This window comes from Microcaecilia unicolor, chromosome 1 (genome assembly GCF_901765095.1).
Source record: "Microcaecilia unicolor chromosome 1, aMicUni1.1, whole genome shotgun sequence".
Taxonomy (NCBI): domain Eukaryota; kingdom Metazoa; phylum Chordata; class Amphibia; order Gymnophiona; family Siphonopidae; genus Microcaecilia; species Microcaecilia unicolor.
The window spans coordinates 626,042,410-626,064,337 of NC_044031.1; the positions used below are offsets into that span (position 1 = coordinate 626,042,410).

The 21,928-nt window shown below is 47.5% G+C and overlaps 1 protein-coding gene across 1 annotated transcript in view; it reads right to left on the bottom strand.

The window, feature by feature from the left end:
* The window catches only part of LOC115481447 (protein mono-ADP-ribosyltransferase PARP10-like), an 82,211-nt gene extending 61,608 nt beyond the window's left edge, over positions 1-20,603 (bottom strand). The window contains 6 exon segments of the mRNA XM_030220575.1: positions 14,309-14,348; positions 14,351-14,547; positions 15,380-15,625; positions 19,110-19,285; positions 19,889-19,974; positions 20,457-20,603. Coding sequence (XP_030076435.1) covers positions 14,309-14,348; positions 14,351-14,547; positions 15,380-15,625; positions 19,110-19,284 — 658 coding nt within the window. The 5' untranslated portion in view covers position 19,285; positions 19,889-19,974; positions 20,457-20,603.
* Between the last annotated feature and the right edge of the window lie 1,325 nt (positions 20,604-21,928).

Consider the following 21,928-nt stretch of genomic DNA (forward strand, 5'->3'; position numbering starts at 1 on the left):
TCAGAGTAATATCCTTCTCTGAAGCCCTATGCTAAGGTTCAAACGGCGTCCCCTGCATCTCCATGAGAACCAGGATTATGGTTCCATCCAGACATGGACATCAATCATCTCAAACTGATCCCTCTCAGAAAATGGACCGCATCCAGATGAGAGCCCGACACTCTGCCCCTATAAAACAGTCAAGAGCTGCAACCTGTATCCAAAGAGAATTATAGGCCAGGCCCTTCTGCAGACCCTCTGGCAAAAAAGCCAATGGTGGCGGCAAGAATGCAAAGGGTTCCACACCCGAGAAGAGCACCACACACTCGCATTCGCCAAAGCAGTAAACCACTTATGAGCCTGCAAAAGGGTCAAAATGACCGACTCTGAAAAACCTCTTTCTTTCTCAGTCTTGCCCTCTCAAGGGCCAGACTAAGACCAAAAGACCCTGGCAGAGGAGGTTGAGAGTTACCGGAAGACAAAGGGGAGCCTCCACAAGGAGGCAAATCAAGTCTGCACACCACGGACGCAGAGGCCAGTCCAGATCCACTAGCACCACCAGGCCCTGCTGGCGCCCGATCCTGTGGATGACCCTGCCAATCAACGGCCATGAAGGAAAGATGTACAATACCCTATCTGCCGGCCACAGCTGAAGTAGTACATCCAGACCCTTCGAACCAAACTATCTTCTGCATCTGAAGAATTGGTCCTGGTCACCATGAGATCCATGGACGGAGAGCTCCACCGCTGCTTGATCAGCCGAAAGGCAGTAAACAACTCCCACTCCGCCTGGTCTAGAACATGGCGGCTGAGGAAGTCAATCTTCACGTTGAGGTCACCAGCAATGTGTGTGTTGCCAAGAAGTTGAGTGCTTCTCTGTCCTCTGCAGCTCAAGCTGGAGGTGATAAGTCACCAGCTCATGCTGTGCTTCGCCACCGACAGCCACTGGAGACGAACCTGTACATACCACTGGCGACCAGCAACTCAAGAACATAACAGTTGCCATATGGATCAGACCAATGGTCCATCTAGCCCTGTATCCTGTTTTTCAAACAGAGGCCAAGCCAGGTCACAAGTACCTGGCAGAAACAAAATCATGGCAACGCTCCATACCACAAATCCCAAGGCAAGGCAGTTGCTTCCATGTCTGTCTCAATAGCAGAGTATGGATGTTTCCTCCAGGAATTTGTCCAAACCTTTCTTAAACCCAGATACACTAACTGTTGTTACCACCTCCTTCGGCAGAGTTCCAGAGCTTAACTATTTGTTGAGTGAAAAAAATATTTCATTCTATTTGTTTTAAAAGTATTCCCATGTAACTTCCTCGAGTGTTCCCTGGTCTTTGTACTTTTGGAATGAGTAAAAAAATAAATTGATTCACCTCTACTAGCTCCACACCACTCAGGATTTTGTAGACCTCAAATCATATCATCCCTTAACCAAGCTGCAACAGACGCATGGGAACCAAGCTCAGGGCACCACCTGCAGAGTTACCGCCATGGAGCCCAGCATCTGCACACAATTCCATGCACGAGGACTCAGTACACTCAACAGCCGACGAACCTGATCCTGCAGCTTGGACTTTGAGGTCTGGCAGAAACGCCTTGCTGAGCAACATATCGAAACAGACCCCTAGATAACCTAAGGCCTAATTCAGAACTAGGTAACTCTTGGGAAAATTGATCACCCAGCCAAGAGACTGAAGGATGGCAATCACTGTGAAGATGGCCCTCCTGCTCAGACGCTGCCCGTAACAACCAGTCGTCAAGGTAGGGGTGAACTCGATACCCTCCTTCCATGAGTATGCTGCTACTACCACCCCCTGGAGAAGGTCCGGGGAGCCTCAGCGATACCAAAAGGAGCCTGAAACTGCCAACCCAAAACGGCAAACTAAGATACTTCTGGTGCTGCAGCCAAACGGGAATGTGGAGGTAGGCCTCCTTGAAGTCCTGGGCAGTGAGAAACTCTCCCGGCTAGATTGCTACCAGCACGGAGTGCAGCATTTCCAGGTGGAAATGCTGAACCTTTGAGAATTGATTTACCCCCTTCAAGTCCAACACTGGATGGTAAGAACTGCCCTTGTTGGGAACCACAAAACTATCCAGATAAAGTAAATCCTCTGGCCCATCTTGTGGTTGAGCACTGGAACCACCGCCCCCAGCTCTATCAGGGACCGGAGGGTGGATTGACCACCATATGCTTTGAGGAACGCAGCATTGGGCCGAGAAAAAAATTCTCCTACAGGAAAGACCCAGTGAGCCCCCAATCCTGATCATGGAAGAGTGGACCGGTGCCCCATCACTGGGAAGGATGGGCAACTGACCCCGACGATCCAAACGGTCATTTCTCATTCCGAAAGGAGCATTGTTGGCCCCTGGGACTCTGAAAGGTTGGATTGCGCTCATCTCGCAGGAGCAACCTTGTCATCCCTGACTTAAAGGCTTAGACTTATCCTCCAGGAGCCAATGTGACTTGGACTCCTCCCCCCCCCCCCCCCGAGTCTTTCACCAGCTTTTCCAAATCCTCTCCAAATAACAACTTACCTCAAAAGGGCAACCTGGTGAGCTGCTGCATAGAAACGGCATCTGTGACCCAGTGATGGAGCCACAACAACCGTTAAGAAGTGATCACCAATGACATATGCTTAGTGGAAGTACGCACCAGATCATAAAGCAAATCCACCAGATACGCATGACACAATTCCATAAGCGGAAGGGAGGACAACAATGGAAGCTGTTCTGAATCCTGTTCCACCGCCTGCTGCGCCCAGCTAAGACATGCCTGAACGGCATAAGAACTACAAATCGCAGCCTGGAAGGGGAAAGTGGAGACCTCAAGAGAGCAACACCCTGTCCTGCACATATTTAAGGGCCATGCCACCCTCGATGGGAAGTGTGCTCTACTTAGTGAATGCTACCATCAAGGAATCCACCTTGGGCAAACCAAATTAATCCAGATCCTCCAGACCCTCACCTTAGCCACCTTATAGGGTAGTCCACTGCACCATAATAAGCTCTTGAATGGACTCATGGATGGGAAAAGCCCTAGATGGCTTATACACACTCGCTATCTTCGGACTGACTGCCGCCAAACCCTGTGCCTCTGGGTCAGAAATACTGAGAGCTTCCAGAGCCTTGGAAATCAGAGAAAGCAACTCCTCCCTATTAAAAATAGACTGCAGACTAGTTGTCAGGCTCCTCTGGAAACAGCTCTCCTTCCTACAAATGAAAAAGAGGGAGGGAGGCCCCACTGACCCCACATCCAACAGCCGCCATCCACCGGCACTTCTGTGGGGTCCACAGAAGCATCAGAGGTCCCATACTCCCCTTAGACAAGTTGGTCTGGGGGGGGGGGGGGGGGGCTGGTTGTGCTAGCGAAAAAGCCCACTTCAACAAGAATGCCTACTGCATCAGAAGGACAAATTTGGGGGAGAAGGGATCCCCAGACCCTGAAAGCCCAGGTAACACCTCCCCCTGCACTGACTGCACGTGGCCCGAACCCCCAGCCATCCACTATGAAGAAAATGGGTCTGGAATGCAAACTGGGTTCAACAGGGTCTGAAGAGAAAGTGCACTGTCCTGCTGTAAAACCGCGCCGATATGCCATGTGGTCTCATGTAGAAAACTGCCCACTCGGTGAGAAGAACCACTCCCTCACCTAGCAGGACGTCAGAGCACCTAGCCAGGCAAAAACCCAAAGCAGAGCGCCTCTTCCTGCATTGAGAGCACCGTTTGACGAGCCATACTGGTATCACAGAGACAAGCCTCCCAAGTGTAGCTGCCCTCAAAAAGGGGTATAAACAACTCAATCGCCCTGTTGCAAACTCACCTGCAGCCTGTTTTTTTTTTTTTTAAACTGTGAGGAAGGGCCAAGCAGCAGGCAATGAGCTCTGGGGACACCAGGTATGCCCCGCAAAGATGGTACCACTCAGTCTATCACCCTCAGGCTCAACTGAGCAAGCTCAGCAAAGACAGAAGCTCCCCAAGGAGAAGAATCCAAGAGTCGTTGTGAAGCCGTGCACCGCCTGCTGGAGAAAAGAGACATACTGACTAACTACGGAGTTGGCCGTCCTATAAGATTTAGTTCAATACAGTGATTTTTATCTCCACCTGCTGGTAGATGGACACAATATACCAGTTTCTGGATTCATCTGCTGCAACGCTAAGAAATACTCAGTTCCCACAAAAACATAGGAAAGCTCCTCCTGGAGGAGACTTCCTCCTTTCCTGCTGTGGGAAGGGGTTTGAAGGAAAGCTAAGGGATCGCTCCTCCAAGAAGTCCTCTGGTTCAACCTCAGATCCTCAGGAGCGGTCCCAACTCCAACTCAGCAAAAGATTCCTCATGTCAGCTAAAAACCTTGCCTAGATAGTTACAATTCTCCTGGATCCAAGGAGTACTTGCTGAGAAAGTTCACCTCCACCTTCCACCGTCATTGGACTGCTGCGGGTCCCACCTTGCTTGTTGATATAAGCCACCGCCGTCACACTGTTAAGAACATTCAGACAGGAACTCCCACCAGAAAGGGAGCAGAGTCACGCAAGGCATTCCGCACTGCCCTGCACTCCAAGCAATTTATCAACCACCAAGACTCCTGCTCCATCCAGGAGCTCTGTGCCAGATGAAACTTGTAATGAGCTCCCACCCCACTTGCAGGCGTTCATTGTTATAACCTCCTATTGTGTTATCAGAAATGGAGCTCTGATGGTCAAATTCCTGGGCGACAACCACCACTGCATACTCCATCTGGAAACCAGCATCTAAGGAAGATGAAAGGTTGTACTTCTGTTACACCGGAGACCAATGGCTGAGAAGGAACTCCTGTAATGGCTGCCTATGAGCCCTTGCCCATGGCACCAATGCCATCACCACCGTCATTGTCTCTAGAACCTTGACGTAGTCCCAGACCCTCAGCCTGCCTTGACTGAGAAGAAGAATCTGTTGAACTAGCTTCGACCTCTTCCGTTCCATAAGGAAGATCCTCTCCCTTGCTGTGTCAAATAGAATGCCCAGATACTCAGTGTCTGCGATGGAGTTAGTCTGCTCTTCTCGAAACTGATACCCAACCCAACGACCGCAGAAAACTAACAATTTGTCCATCACCGTCACCAAAGAGGATGAAGCACAAATGAGCCAGTCATTGAGATACAGGTGAACTACAGGTTGACTTTTGATTCCCTGGCACCGAAGGCTGCTTTCACCACCACCATAACCTTGGTAAATGTTCTTGGTGCCTTGGCAAGACCAAAGGACAAAGCCCTGAACTGGAAGCGACAGCCCAGCACTGCAAAACGTAGAACCTGTGGCCATATGGGTATATGCAAGTATGGGTTTCTGCCAAGTACTTGTTGGAAGCAGGATACTAGGCTAGATGGCCCATTGGTCTGAGCCAGTATGACTATTCTGATGTTCTGAGATAGAGGGTGGTGAGAAATTCTCCCACTTGAACCGAGGCTATGACTGTTCTTAGTGCTTCCATGGGCAGGACACTCGGACAGAAATTTAGACCCGAGATCTAAGACCAGATGAAAGGTGCCTTCCTTCTCTGGGACAAGGAAGTAAACGGAGCATCTGCCTTGTCCAGTTTGGCCTGGGAAAATGGAATAGCAGCCCGGAGCACCAGCAAAGATCTATAGTGACCTGAATCTTGTTCCGCCTTTGTTCCCTTTCGACAAGACTTCAAGAAGAGAGGAGCGACCAGGTGGGAGGAGCGAACCCACTGGTCTGATGTGATTTCAGACCACACCTCCCAAACCTCCTGAAGCATGGACCAGCCTCACAGTACTGCAAACCTCAGGAGGAATTAGGCGCTCTAGCTGAATAAAAGAAAGACTTCCTGCCCGCATGAAAGAAAGATGGGCATGTCTGAAAGCGGGACTTCTGACCATATTGCTGACAACCAGCCAATACCGTCTGCTGTCTCAAAATTGAGATCAAGAGCCCCCTGAAGATGGACAACCAGAGAATTTCGGTTTATCCTCTGGCAACCGCTATGGCTTAGTTTCCCACCAGTTCTTTCACCAAGTTACTGAGATCTTCACCAAATAGCCATTTGCCTCGAAAGAGCAGTTCAGCTAGATGTGACTTTGACACTGCATCCACTACCCAATGCTGCTGTAGGCACATTACAGATACACTCTTTTTGGGGTGTAACTGGGGTACCTGACACTTAGTACAAGTTCTGGAAAAAAATGAGTCCCAAACAAGACTGACATTAGTAAGTCTGGTGTCAGGTGCAAATGTATTCCCCTTATCCTTAGATCCAAGCCCACTGTACCAAAATAATAGAAAGAACTAACTCCATACCCAAGTATTATAAAAAATAGGGCAATTTTATTTATAATAGCAGCAAATAATATAAGAAAGACAGAAATAAAGAAAAATACAATCCCATTATAGAAATAGCTTAAACGCCCATAAATCCCTAGACTCTGAAGTACAAAGAGAGGCATATTTTCAAAGCACTTACCCTTCCAAAGTTCCATAGGTTTCTATGGAACTTTGGAAGGGTAAGTGCTTTGAAAATATGCCTCAGTCACCCTAAACCCAAATCACCAATACATGGCACATAACCTAATGCAGTCCTTCAGATGCCAGCGTGTCCCTCAGATGGTAAAGTGAGTCCAACACAGATGTGATCCTCAGGGAAGATGTTGGCACAGCAGCCTATTTCTGATAAGAGCTCCCTTTTACAGAAAAAAAAATCAGAAGCTGTATCTGTACTGCTGACATAACTTTCTGTCCTTGGAGTAACAAACAAGTACATGTTGACCAGCCACAGAGTCTCCCAAGCTGGGAAAGTCTTAGGCAGGGGCGACAGGGGTAGTTGCACAGAGCCTTGTGGCGGCCTTAGCATCTCCCTCTAATCTAACTGCATTGGTCAGCTATCTTCTACTCCCTTTCAGCTCCTGCAGCACTGTTTTCTTCAATCTGGGCCACTGGCAGCATCAGTGAGGTATGCACACTGCCTTCAGCGGCCCGGAAGCTCTCTCTCTCTCCTGCAATTTCCTGTCCCGCATAGGCAGGACGCTGCAAGAGAAGAGCTTCCGGGGCCACCGAAGACAGTGTGCTTACCTCACCGACGATGCTGGCGGCCCAGAAAATTGAAGACGGCAGCAGTGCTGCGAGCCAGAACTAAGGTAGCAGGTAGGAGAAAGTTGAAGGCGGTTAGATTGAGACGGCTGCTGAAGCCCATGAGGTTGGACTCCCCCTCCGCGTACCCTTCATCCCCTTACCCAAACAAAGCAAGCAAATCTACGAGCTGCTCTACCCACGTTGTCATCTTTTATTGTTGTAGCATTTTTATTGGACCTCACTTATATTTTCAAAGATGCTGGCTTTTGCAGCATATGGACGTACAGAGAGGAAGTATTGGTTTCATTGGTTAGAGTACTAATTTGTTCTACATTTTAAATCACTGCGTCATTTGGAGGGGCTGGCTACAGGGACTCCCTGTATTCATAGTCAGATGTTTTCACCTAGTAAAGGGCCACCACAACAGACATCATATTATGACAATCAGGTACTTAACAATCAGACTTACTATTTATAAGTACAATTTTTAAAAACCCATTAATTAGGTTGAAACTAGGAGTATTTAACAACTTTTTTTTCTGGGCCTACATCAAAAGAAAAAAGATGGCACGTGGGAACTTGCTCCTTTTGCTTTGTGGAATGCAGTGGTATATTATAAAAATGCACTTGCCTTTTTTTCTTTAATCTGTTTCAAGAGAAGGTATTGAATAATGAGGGAAGGGTTTCCTTCAGGCAGAACTGTCCAGAGTCAGTCTAAATGCTTGTTCCAGCCCACCTGCTAGCTTGTCAGCCATTGACTTACTTGCCTGCCTGCTAACCTGTCGCCGGCCAGCTGTGGACGCCCGTTCGGGCTGTTCGTATGGTAAGTGACTGCATGGACGTCTCAGCCTGCCTTGCCTGTTCTGGTTACTCTGCTCCAGGTGATCTAATGTCGGCGCTATTCCTTGGCGGTGCCGTTGACAGGCCCATTTGCATCCTGGGCCCTGCCTTCTTTGAATGCGATCAGCTGTGAGGCTGAGCATTGCCTTCAACCATTGATCGTTGCGGCTGGGCCGCTGGGCCTTTTCGAACTGCGGCACCTGGATGTTGCAGCCATCGCCTGGGGAGCTGGTGTGGTCAGTTGAAGAGCAGCTTTCACCTCCTCCTGCAGCCTGCTATTTGGACTTGGCCGGTTTGGCAGCTCTCATCTCATTCTGCCTCACACAATGGGTCGAAACCTTCTCAGAGTTGGAGTTTGCACAGGCAGCCGCAGAGATTCAGCCTACTCCAAGGCTTCTACATATCGCCTGAAGTTCTTCCTAGCGACATATTTGCGGACCATTTTTAAACTCTTTTCACCTGTCAACTTATCTTATTTTATCTGTTTCCCTGATTCTATCTATTTGATTCTATTCTAACTGTAACTGTATCACCTCTGATTTGGCAATAGCCTATCAGTGCATTGTAACCCACTTTGAGCCTGTAAAACTGTGGGAAAAATGTGGGGTATAAATGTACAAATAAATAAAAAAATAAATAAAAATAACCTGTCAGCCACTGACTTACCTGCTCTCCAGTTTCCCCCTGCTCGTTCCTGTCCTTCTGCTCCAGTATGCTCAAGCCCGCCTGCTAGCTTGTCAGCCATTGACTTACTTACTTGCCTGCCTGCTAACCTGTCAGCCACTGACTTACCTGCTCTCCAGCTTCTCCCTGCTCGTTCCTGTCCATCTGCACCAGCTTGTTCCAGCCCGCCTGCTAGCTTGACAGCCATTGCCTTACTTGCCTGCTTGCTAACTTGTCAGCCATTGACTCCATCAATTACACCAATTCCAAGCCTCCAATCCAGCTTTTCCGCTCTATCTGCTTCTCACCTCAGTCACTACACATACACCTGTTACACCGCAATCACTACTTATGGCCCCTGTCCACATTCTCTTCCTTGCCCTGTCCCTTCCTAACCTTTTTCCCCTCCCCCTACCGTTGTCTACCGCTGGAACTCATTGCCCACCCATGTCCCCTCCCGTCCTACTCGCTACGGCAATACCCTATTCACCCCCATCCCTCACCACCTTACCATCTCTCTTGTCCCCCTCATCCTTCCTAGCTCTTAACCTTCAACACTTCCTTCCTGCCATTAACTCATCACCATTCCTCCTAAGTGCACCCTGTCTTCGTCGCCTTCGTCGCCTGACCTCCCCCACCCTCCTCCGCACTCTCCTGCTCCTCCTCCTGCTTTCTGCGGGAGACATTAATCCTAATCCAGGCCCCCCTCACCTGTCCTCCTCTTATCCATGCAAACGATTCCGTGATGTCTCCAATCTCGTTTCTATTCCCCTCCTCCCCCCCTCTTCCCTCCCCTTCTCGTGTGCCTTGTGGAATGCCCACTTGGTCTGCAACAAACTGCCCTTCACCCGCAATCTCTTCATCTCTCGTTCCCTTCAACTGCTCACCCTAACTGAAACCTGGCTCTCCCCAGACGACTCTGCCTCAGTCGCAGCCCTTTGTCATGGAGGTTCTCTTCTCCCCACACTCCCCGCCCAGCTGGCCGCGGTGGAGGCATCGGGCTACTACTCTCGCCCTCCTGTAGTTTCCAACCCCTCCTCCTACCGCAGTCTCACTCCTTCTCATCCTTTGAAGCACACTCCATCTGGCTATTCTACCCACTACCACTCAGAGTGGCAGTCATTTACCGTCCCCCTAATAAATCCCTCTCTTCCTTCCTCACCGACTTCAATGCCTGGCTTTCCGTTTTTCTTGAACCCTCATCTCCGTCCCTCATTCTCGGAGACTTTAACATACACGTTGATGACCAATCCGACCCTCACGCTTCTCAGTTCCTCACTCTAACATCCTCCTTCAACCTCCAGCTATGCTCCACCACCCCTACTCACCGAGATGGCCATTGTCTTGACCTCGTCCTCACCTCTTCCGGCTCTCCCTCCAATTTCCACGCCTCAGCTCTTCCTCTCTCCGATCATCACCTAATCACCTTCACTCTTCTTCACCCCCCCCTCAGCCCCGTCCAACTTTAACCACTACCTCCAAGAATCTCCAGGCTATTGACCCTCCCACCCTATCCGCTAGTATCTCTAATCTCCTCCCCTCCATCATGTCCTCCAAGTCTGTCGACAAGGCTGTCTCCGCTTACAATACCACTCTCTCCTTTGCTCTGGACACCCTCGCACCATCCACCTCCTGTCCCACAAAGTGTACTAATCCCCAGCCTTGGCTGACCCCTTGCATCCGTTATCTTCGCTCCTGCGCCCGATCTGCTGAACGCCTCTGGAGGAAATCTCGCACCCATTCAGACTTCCTTCACTACAAATTCATGCTATCCTCCTTCCACTCCTCCCTATTCCTTGCCAAACAGGACTATTACACCCAATTGACCAATTCTCTCAGCTGCAACCCCCGTCGTCTCTTCGCCACCCCTTAACTCCCTCCTCAAAGTGCCCTCAGCTCCCACCCCCACCCCCTCGCTCTCTCCTCAATCACTGGCTAATTACTTCCGTGACAAGGTGCAAAAGATCAACCTTGAGATCACTACCAAGCCATCTCCTCCTCTTCACCCGTCAACCCTCTCCCTCAACCAACCAACCCAGGCCTCCTTCTCCTCCTTTCCTGACATCACCGAGGAGGAAACCGCTTGCCTTCTTTCCTCCTCGAAATGCACCACCTGCTCTTCTGATCCCAACCCCACCAACTTACTTAACATCATCTCTCATACTGTCACCCCCTCCATCTGTCATATCCTCAACCTCTCTCTCTCCACTGCAACTGTCCCTGACACCTTCAAGCACGCCGTAGTCACACCTCTCCTCAAAAAACCATCACTTGACCCTACCTGTCCCTCCAACTACCGCCCCATCTCCCTCCTACCCTTCCTCTCCAAAATACTTGAGCGTGCTGTTCACAGCCGCTGCCTTGATTTTCTCTCCTTTCATGCCATCCTCGATCCACTTCAATCCAATTTTCGCCCTCTACACTCGACAGAAACAGCACTCTCTAAAGTCTGTAATGACCTGTTCCTGGCCAAATCCAGAGGCCACTACTCCATCCTCATCCTCCTCGATCTATCCGCCGCTTTTGACACGGTCAATCATGACTTACTCCTTGCCACACTGTCCTCATTTGGGTTCCAGGGCTCTGTCCTCTCCTGGTTCTCCAACTATCTCTCCCACCGCACCTTCAGGGTTCACTCTCATGGATCTTCCTCCACCCCCATCTCGCTATCAGTTGGTGTTCCCCAGGGATCTGTCCTTGGACCCCTTCTCTTCTCAATCTACACCTCTTCCCTGGGCTCCCTGATCTCATCTCATGGTTTCCAGTATCATCTCTATGCTGATGACACCCAGCTGTATCTCTCCACACCAGACATCACCGCGGAGACCCAGGCAAAGGTATCAGCCTGCTTATCCGACATTGCTGCCTAGATGTCCAACCGCCACCTGAAACTGAACATGTCCAAGACCGAGCTCATCGTCTTTCCACCAAAACCCACTTTTCCTCTTCCTCCACTTTCTATCTCAGTTGATAACACCCTCATCCTCCCCGTCTCATCTGCCCGCAACCTCGGAGTCATCTTTGACTCCTCCCTCTCCTTCTCTGCGCATATCCAGCAGATAGCCAAGACCTGTCGCTTCTTTCTCTTTAACATCAGCAAAATTCACCCTTTCCTCTCTGAACACACCACCCGAACTCTCATCCACGCTCTCATTACCTCTCGCCTTGACTACTGCAACTTACTCCTCACCGGCCTCCCACTTAGCCATCTATCCCCCCTTCAATCTGTTCAGAACTCTGCTGCACGTCTTATATTCCGCCAGAACCGATATACTCATATCACCCCTCTCCTCAGGTCACTTCACTGGCTTCCTATCAGATACCGCATTCAATTCAAGCTTCTCCTTCTTACCTACGAATGCACTCAGTCTGCCGCCCCTCACTACCTCTCTACCCTCATCTCCCCTTACGTTCCCACTCGAAACCTACATTCACAGGACAAATCACTGCCTCAGCAAGAGTTGCCAGTCACTCCAACTGCAACAAGTGCAGCACAACGCAGTCCCAAGCAGGGAGTCAACTTTCCTCCCTGCACCAAGTAGAACTTGAGCCCTCCTGTCAAACTTTAGTCGGACTTACCACTGCCAGCTGCTCCCCCAAGCTCAATGTCCACAAGTCTTAGTACTACTACTACTACTATTTAACATTTCTAAAGCGCTACTAGGGTTACGCAGTGCTGTACAATTTAACATAGAAGGACAGTCCCTGCTCAAAGAGCTTACAATCTAAAGGACAAATGTACAGTCAGTCAAGTAGGGGCAGTCAAATTGGGGCAGTCTAGATTTCCTGAAAAGTATAAAGGTTAGGTGCCGAAAACAACATTGAAGAGGTGGGCTTTGAGCAAGGATTTGAAGATGGGTTAGGGAAGGGGCTTGGCATAAGGGCTCAGGAAGTTTATTCCAAGCATAGGGTGAGGCGAGGCAGAATGGGCGGAGCTGGAGTTGGAGGGTGGTGGGAGAGGATACTGAAAGGAGGGATTTGTCCTGTGAGCGGAGGTTTTCGGGCGGAACTTAAGGGGAGAGTTAGGGTAGAGAGGTAATGAGGGGCTGCAGACTGAGTGCATTTGTAGGTAAGAAGGAGAAGCTTGAACTATATGCGGTATCTGATCGGAAGCCAGTGAAGTGACCTGAAGAGAGGGGTGATATGAGTATATCGGTTCAGGCGGAATATAAGACGTGCAGCAGAGTTCTGAATGGATTGAAGGAGGGATAGATGGTTAAGTGGGAGGCCAGTGAGGAGTAGGTTGCAGTAGTCAAGGCGAGAGTAATGAGAGCATGGATGAGAGTTCGGGTGGTGTGCTCAGAGAGGAAAGGGCGAATTTTGCTGATGTTAAAGAGGAAGAAGCGACAGGTCTTGGCTGTCTGCTGGATATGCGCAGAGAAGGAGAGGGAGGAGTCGAAGATGACTCAGAGGTTGCAGGCGGATGAGACGGGGAGGATGAGGGTGTTATCAACTGAGATCGAGAGCGGAGGAAGAGGAGAAGTGGGTTTTGGTGAAAAGACGATAAGCTCGGTCTTGGCCATGTTCAGTTTCAGGTGGCGGTTGGACATCCATGCAGCAATGTCGGATAAGCAGGGCGATACTTTGGCCTGGGTCTCCGCGGTGATGTCTGGTGTGGAGAGATACAGCTGGGTGTCATCAGCATAAAGATGATACTGGAAACCATGAGATGAGATCAGTGAGCCCAGGGAAGAGGTGTAGATTGAAAAAAGAAGGGGTCCAAGGACAAATCCCTGGGGAACTCCAACAGAGAGCGGGATGGGGGTGGAGGAAGATCCATGAGAGTGAAGGTGCGGTGGGAGAGATAGCAGGAGAACCAGAAGAGGACAGAGCCCTGGAACCCAAATGAGTAGAATCAGGGTTGATACTCTGTCCCACACTCTCCAGTAAATCTCTTTCCTTCTCTTTTTTTTTTTTAAAGGTTGTTTTACTGGAAAAGGAGAGTTCCACAGGAAACAGGCGAGAGATGAAGAGTGGGAAGAAGTAAATTTGCAGGGCACCCGAGACAGGGATCCAAAGATCTTCAGATCTGACTCTGCAGCATGGTGGGCTACGATCTGGGACCTCTGGCAATAAGGATCATGAGCCCCTAACCACCTATAAAAAAGTGATTAAATTAGATGGAAGCTAGGGGAGGTTGAAGCCCCTACTGCTGTAGGCACTCCTCCGTTGCTCCAATGGTCAGTCTGCCCCTGCTCTGCAGACTCAAACCACCTGAAAAAAATCAACTGGGGACCAGTTGACTAACTGGACCAGGAGCAAATCACTCAGAACCAGAGAGACTGAAAAGTGTGCCATCCACCTGCTGGAGATAGAAAATACTGAGGAGCTGGACTGGATGCCAAGAGAGATGTCTCAGCTCAGTTTTCAGTTCTCTATCTCCACCTGCTGATTGATGGACACAGTTAAACAACAGGGTCTGGAATAGTGTGAAGCTACGTAATGGAATATTATGCTATGTACCTGGATGAGACAAGGGAGTGCCATGAACAATCTTGCTGATCTCTGAGATTCTGCCAGGTACTTGTGACCTGGATTGGCCACTACTGGAAGCAGGATACTGGGCTGCACACAGTATTTGAGGTCCTCCGATTGTACTTCCATCTTTTCCATATTTTATTGTACTGGTCAAGGAAGCTTTCTAGGACAACACAGTATACAAATCTTATCTCTCTCACAGAACGACTCCTGCCAGCACTGAGCTCTACACTGTGAATACATGTGTCATTCTCATGAGAAGCAGCAAAGTAATTACCTTGCCAATCCTGAAATGAAACAATAGCAACTCCCCCTTTCTACCGATAGCAGTTTAACTTTCTCGCACGTTGCCTCCACCACTACGCTTGCTTTCAAAGTACAGCTCCAGAAGATCCTGATTGATCAGTGGGCTCAGATTTCTCAACAGAACCTTCTCCGTCCGTGGCAACTGCTCCATCTCCACATATTCACCATCCAGCATTCGGCGCCTCAGTCTTTCTTGCAGGCTTTGCATCTCTGTCCATGAGACATAGGAAGACAATGTCAGAGACTTAAGGGGGCAAAGAACCACAGAACACAAAAAGAACATCTGTCCCATGAGACACAGGAGGACAGACACAGGGTCAGATGATGGAGGAGGGGTGTCACTCGTGTGGAGACACAGGATCAGAGACCAGGGGAGGAGCGTCACTTGCAGGGAGACACAATGTCAGAGACAAAGGGTCAGAGCAACACAGAACATCTCTGTCTCATGAGTCACAGGAGCACAGACATAGGGTCACAGGCCGGAGGGAAGTCACTCGCGGGGAGACACAAGGTCAGAGATTTAAGGAGTCAGAGCACCACAGAAAATCTCTATCCTATGAGACACAGGAGGACAGACACAGGGTCGGAGGAGGGGGGCGTCACTTGCAGGGAGAGACAGGGTCAGATACTTAAGGGTTCAGAGCACCACAGAACCTCTCTGTCCCATGAGAAACAGGAGGACAGACACACAGTCAGAGGCCAGAGGGGTCCCAGAATTATCGAGTAATTGGAAACAGTCCTTTTCCTTTATTAGCAAGTCCAAAATCCAGGGCGTCCTCTTTTCCTACATTGGAGTGAGGATATAGGATGCCAAGCCTCCTCTCTCAAAACTCTCTTTATCAGAAATAGGGTCCAGTATGCTGGGCTGCTTCCTCCCACCTCCTACATTAGGAAGAGGGTCCCTAGCCCTCCTTCTCTCCCTTCTATGCTTTAGGGTCCCCAGTCCTTTCCCACCCAGCCCCTTATCAGAAGATCCAAGCACCACCCTTCCTTTCCATCCCTTGTGTCTGGGACCCTAAGCTTCCCCTCCAGTCACCTTTACCTTCATCAGTGAGGGGCTCCATGAGCTGGATGAGGGCCTGATCTCCCGCAGAACTGCGACTGATTTCATATTCCCCACTCTTACAATTTGTGATGTATTCCACGTACATCTCCAGGAGATCTGGGCTGGTCCTGGGGTTTAGGCCTTTAAGCAGGACCCTGCTAGGGTCAGAGGGGGCTGCCCTCCGAACCTGGAGCTGCACTTTCTGCAGAACATGATCGGTCTTGGAGAGGACTCTCTGTGCATCTGTTAGGTAGAAAAGCCAGATGAGCATATAAAGATTTACATATATCACTTAATGTAGTTTAGTTTATTAAGAAACTCGGTCTATTGCCCTTCAAGTCAATCCAGAACACACATCAAGGCTTATACCTAGAACTAAAGGTAGGAGAGACAGACAGAACAGCAGAATATCCAAGTATAAGTAGCTTGTATCCTCAGACTCAGTAAACCAGGAGACATGGCTCCCTCTGAAAAATCCACATCCCCGGGTGGCATCACAAAATCTTTAAGACTGTTTTGAAGTGAGGACTGGAGGTCTCTCTCCCCTATTAAGAGAGGGTGCACAAGGCATTCCAAAGGTAAGGTGTAGAATAAGATAGTATGATGAGTTCCATCCAAACCATCTGTGGAGTGGGTACAGCAACTGGATTTACATATCTACTTTGATTTATTTATTTAAAGTTCTTATATACTTCCTCCATGCTAATAAAAGCAACCAAACTAGTATGTAAATTAAAATCCAACCATCTCAAACTTCCAAAGAAACCTCAACACTAGTACATCTTCATCCCCCATCCTAAGATGGAAATACATATACACGTGCTAAAAGCAACCAAACTGGTATGTAAATTAAAATCCAACCATCTCAAACTTCCAAAGAAACCTCAACACTAGTACATCTTCATCCCCCATCCTAAGATGGAAATACATATACACGTGCTAAAAAAAAAAAAAAATATATATATATATATATATATATAGCATCAATAATTTGGAAAAGTGAACATTCCACTATGTTGCTTATATACCACTTAAATCAACCAAGGAATCTAAGCAGTTTAAGGTAAGATGTATCAGATTAATAAAAAAAAATCTTAATACCTAAGAAATAAAAATTCCTACATTTTAAATCATTTAAAATTATTTGTATAAAAACAGAAATAGTATTCCAATTCTTACAAGATTGATAAACAAAAGAACTATCGTGTATAATTTATATTGCACATTTTTGACAGAAGGAAAACGTTTTAGAAAAGGAGGTAGTAACTGTTGTTGTACTAGAAGGGTAAGTTAATAACGGACTGTGAGAAAGTGGGCAACTCTACCTGTGAAGATCTTATAAACTAAAAAAAGCCACTTTAAAATCCAACCACGCTTTCACTGGCAACCAATGAAGCTCTCTCAAGATAGGTGATTCATGATCATTCTTACATCCAAATATCAATCTAGCTGCAGTGTTGTGCAGTAATTGTAATCTATTCAATAACTGTTGATGTATACCAGCATACAGAACTCTGCAATAATCAATCTGCAAGAGAATTTATTTGCACTAACACATGAAACTGTTCTGGAAAAAGAAAGAATGCACTGCCCTCAATTAATTTAAAGAAAATTATTTTACATGTGAGCCTGAACGTAGAACTTTGTGTACTAACAAAAAGGATCCTGAACTGGTCATATGGTCATGAGACTGAAGGCTCACATAGGCAGTTCTGCTGCAGTGGGTTTTTTTTTTTTTTAAATAAATTTACAGAGGTCTTTATTAGCAGATAAAATCAACAAAGCAGGTATAAAGCACAAAAACGCAACTGAACAACGTATTACAAAGCTGAAACAGGTCGACACCCACAGAACTGAAGGCAGTGTAAAGACACCACCTTGACCACACAGCAATAACGTAAAGACCCAAGTTTCGAGGTTGTCAGAATCAAAATGATGATCTTACAGCACAAATTTCTTGTAAAGCAGAAAATGAACAATCACAGCAATTTGGTCATCTAATGATAAAAAAAGAATCAAGATGGACACCGACATGGTCCTGAAGGGAGACAGAGATATGTCAAGTCACATACAGAGCCACTGATTTAGAAAGATTTTGCTTTAGGTGGTTCTGACACAGCCAGTCAGCAATGCCATCAAAAATAGGTTAGAATGACTAATGTTTACAACACGGGCTCAAAAGGTGGCTACGACCTGTATGTCAATCAGTGAAAAAGAAACCACTAAGTCCAAGGCCTTGAATAAAGAAAAATAAACAGGCATATTTACCACGGCTGGTTTCAGATGAAGGAAACCATTTCTAAACCGTATCTCTGATGATGCTCAGATCAAAGAGATGTGCTAGGAGGAGATGGGGGGGGGGGGGGGGGGGGTGTCTAGCAAATCAAATGTTGAACTTAAACCTACCTATAACTTCATTTTGGTCACCCTTCTCTAATTCTTCTAAATTTTGGGGGGAGATACAGCAAACTGAATTGCACATTTCCCTAATCTGAATAAAACATTTAAGATAAAATATATGTTATACCTTTTTGGGGCATTTTAACAGTCCTGTTGGTACCAGTCCCTCTATCTCTTCTCCTCTCTTTCCAGGGTCTTCTATCCATTTGCTATTTCTCCTCACACTTCCATACCTCCCCTTGCACACACTCATACTAAGCAAAATACATAGACAAGGATGCACATTTCCCTAAGCTGAATAAAAAATATGTTCTACCTTTTGGGACATTTTGTCAGTCCTGTTGGTAAGGTACTGTCTCCCCCCCCCATAAATGCTTCTATAGATTACCATCTATCCGTATATCTTCAGATAGAAGCACAGTAGCTATTTTTAAAACGTGACTCTTCACTTCCCACACCATTGAAAAGCAGAAAGAAAAAGAGTCAAGCAGCATGTCTCATCCGAGTGTCTCTTGTTATCACAGACACACAATTGTGAAAATTAAATTGCTGATAACACACGTACTTAATATTTTTATTTTCTGGAGAAATTATATAATATAATATTATATTAAATATATACTTTTTCACTGATTGACATACAGATCATAGCTACCTTTTGAGCCCGTGTTGCAAACATTAGTCATCCTAACCTATTTTTGATGGCATTGCTGACTGGCTGTGTCAGAACCACCTAAAGCAAAATCTTTCTAAATCAGTGGCTCTGTATGTGACTTGACATATCTCTGTCTCCCTTCAGGACCATGTCGGTGTCCATCTTTTTTTATCATTAGATGACCAAATTGCTGTGATTGTTCATTCTTCATTTTCTGCTTTACAAGAAATTTGCGCTGTAAGATCATCATTTTGATTCTGACAACCTCAAAACTTGGGTCTTTACGTTATTGCTGTGTGGTCAAGGTGGTGTCTTTACACTGCCTTCAATTCTGTGGGTGTCCACCTGTTTCAGCTTTGCAATACATTGTTCAGTTCATATATATATATATTGCTCCGAGTGCAATAAAACACATTCTTCTCTTTCTTCACTGTCCTTTATCAATTAAATAGAGTGAATAAAAGTACTTATCTTGGCACAGTGTTTTCAGAACAGTTAACATTCATGATTGTGTGTTAGTGGTTACTACATTGTGTGCTAAATGTGATCCTGAGATACATTTTTGAAAGTGGTCTTGTTATTACAGAAACAAAAACACACTTTACTCCTCACACCCCCTAAAGAGCAAAAGTGAAAGTACTGGACAGCAGGACTCATCTGAATGTCTCTTACCATCCTGGTGTTCAAACTCCAGCAGCACAGATCTGCCACGCTGTTTACAAGAGCGGATAGGACCTCCTCCAGAGCGACGTTCATTTTCAAAATACAATACTAGAAAATCCAATTCAATGTCAGCTGGGAGTTCATCCACCACAAGCACAGCCTGAGGACAGGGCACCTCTGCCATCCTAAGAAAACATGCATCTGTGTGAGAAGCAAACCCTGGAACTATAGAAAACAGTCCCTCCCAGGAAAATTACATGAGACAGCCCCAAAGAGAAAATGCCTGCAATCAGGGCATAGGTTCCCCAATCCTGTGCAAGTACAGCAAAAATCCTTCCTCGAAACAAAACAACTACCAAACCCTTCAAAAACAGGAGAGATGCTGTAGATTTAACGCCCTGACGGTGAGGATCATTGCCTGGGAGCGAGAAAGACCCTGGGACAGAGTGGGGATTATTACCTAGCAGTAAGGCTGCTGGAAAGATGCGATCCTGGGCCAGAGTAGGGATTATTACCTGGGAGTGAGGTAAAGAGCTAAAACCCTGGACCCGGGTGGGGATTATCTGCAAAACCGAAACCGCGTCTACATTATTACAAGGCATCCATCATATTGCAAAAGTAAACAACAACTTCTACAGACATCAATTTAATTCTTATTTCATTATTTCCATCTTCCAAAATTCCAGACAGCAGATGTAGAGATCAACGGGATCTATGGGGATGAAGCCTGGGGATATTATCTACAATACCGAGACCCCAACGTCAGATAGGAAAGTTTGGATTATTACCTGGAGGCGCTGCTCCTGGATCCCTCCCTCCTTCTGTTGGTTGTCAGCTCGTACAGAGAAACGAAAGTGAAAGTGCAGCGCTCATTCTGAAAAGAAAGATCTCGTTTCGTGAAAGAAAGTGCCTTCTCCCTTCCTTCCATATTTTGGGGTGCCTTAAGGCGCTTCTGTCCCTGCTCCCCTGCAAGCCAATCCCGGGGTATCTGAAACACTCCACCCCCCCCCCCCCCCCCCCCCCCAGAGAAGCTTGGCAGAATAAAGTGAATTTAGAAATCCGGCTCCCCCTATATCGATTCTCTAGTATTACTACAATACTTGTAAGAGTCATCACCTGTCCCTGCTCCAGAGAACTTAGAACCCGATCAAGTCCAACTATCAAAGAAATTCTCCCAGAACCACTGTGAGCTCCCTTCCTCTGGGCTTTCATCATTCTCCTTACATGCACACACCCACAGTAAGGTCCGGATCAGCATTTCCACCGGGTACACCCGGTTCGGTACTCCCTGAACGGTAAAATCCGGACCACATTCATGCACAGGCCTAATACCGTACAAGCAAACAATTACCAGACCTGGTGCGAGTAAATCTGTGCGGCTTCTGCTTCTCTGAGTCTCAGGTTCTCCGATGAAAAGAAAAAACAAATTCACTTCAGTGAGCCTGAACTTAGACGAAAATCCCCCAAACCGGAGCAAAGAGACATGCGCTGGACCAAGGAAGTTTAATAGACAGGAGACCAAGTGACGTCAAAACGTTGAAACCAATTAGGTCAATCTCAGTTTCACCTTCCCCGCGCAGCTGTCATCGCCTTACCCTCAAAACAAAGCAAGTAAAGCTACAAGCTGCTGAATCTTTATTGTTGGTAGCATTTTTATTTAATTTCACTTATATTTTCAAACATACCGGCTTCTGCAGCATACTGATGTACACAGAAGAAGTATAATAACGGAATAACTTTTCATGGGTACAGTATAAATTTCTTATAAATGGTAATCAGTGTGTCATGTGGAGTGGCTAGTTATAGGGACACCCTAGCATGTGTTATAGTCCTGGAGAGATTTAATGGCCACTAAAACATACATCATGTTACAAGAATCAGGCCTCAACATTGAGTTTCTATTTATTTATTTATGACATTTATACCCCCACATTAAACATGAATTAGGTTGAAACCTGGGAGCATTTTAAATCGTCTTTTTCCTGTGCCTAGATCAAACGAAAAGTATATACAGCAATGTTGCCAGGTGGAAAATTTTTTTCCCACCCAAACCAGCCTAAATCCAGCCCAAAACCCGCCCAAACTCAAACCCCGCCCCCGACACCCCACCCCCGCAGTCATCAACCCCGCCCCCATTGGCCCCGCCTCCCCCGTCATCGGCCCCGCTCAAAACATCATTGGCCCCGGCCAAAACGTCATCGGCCCCGCCCCCCGCGGCCGAAAAAACCGCCAAAAAAACCACCCAAAAAACAAAAAGAAGCCCAAAAAACCGCAACCCGCTGCGGGCAAAAATTTCCCGCGGCGGGTCGCGGAAAACCGCCCACCTGGCAACACTGATATACAGTATGTTCGGGAGGTGATGGAGAGGAAAACGGTAACGGAATTCAAACATGCGTGGGATAAACATAAAGGAATCCTGCTCAGAAGGAAGGGATCCCCAGAAGCTTCCCTCTCCTCCGAGTTCCAGGTCCTCCTCCCTCTCCTCCAAGTGCCAGCCCCCCCTCCCTTTCCTCCGAGTGCCAGGCCCCCCTCCCTTTCCTCTGAGTGCCAGGTCCAACCCCAGCCCAACCTCTTCTCCCACAACCATCCTCCATCCACTCCTCACCTTCCTGCCGCCCAGAATTTAAAACTCATCTTTCTTACCTCGGGTCCCGGCAGCAGTGAAAGGCGAGCAGGCTCGGCGCTTCAGCCTTCCCTTCTCTTCCAGCCCTGGTCCCGCCCTCATTTTCTGTTTCCGCAAGGGCAGGACCAGAGCTGAGAGAGAAGGGAAGGCTGAAGCGCTGAGCCTGCTCACCTTTCACTGCAGCCTGCCGGCACCCAAGGTAAGA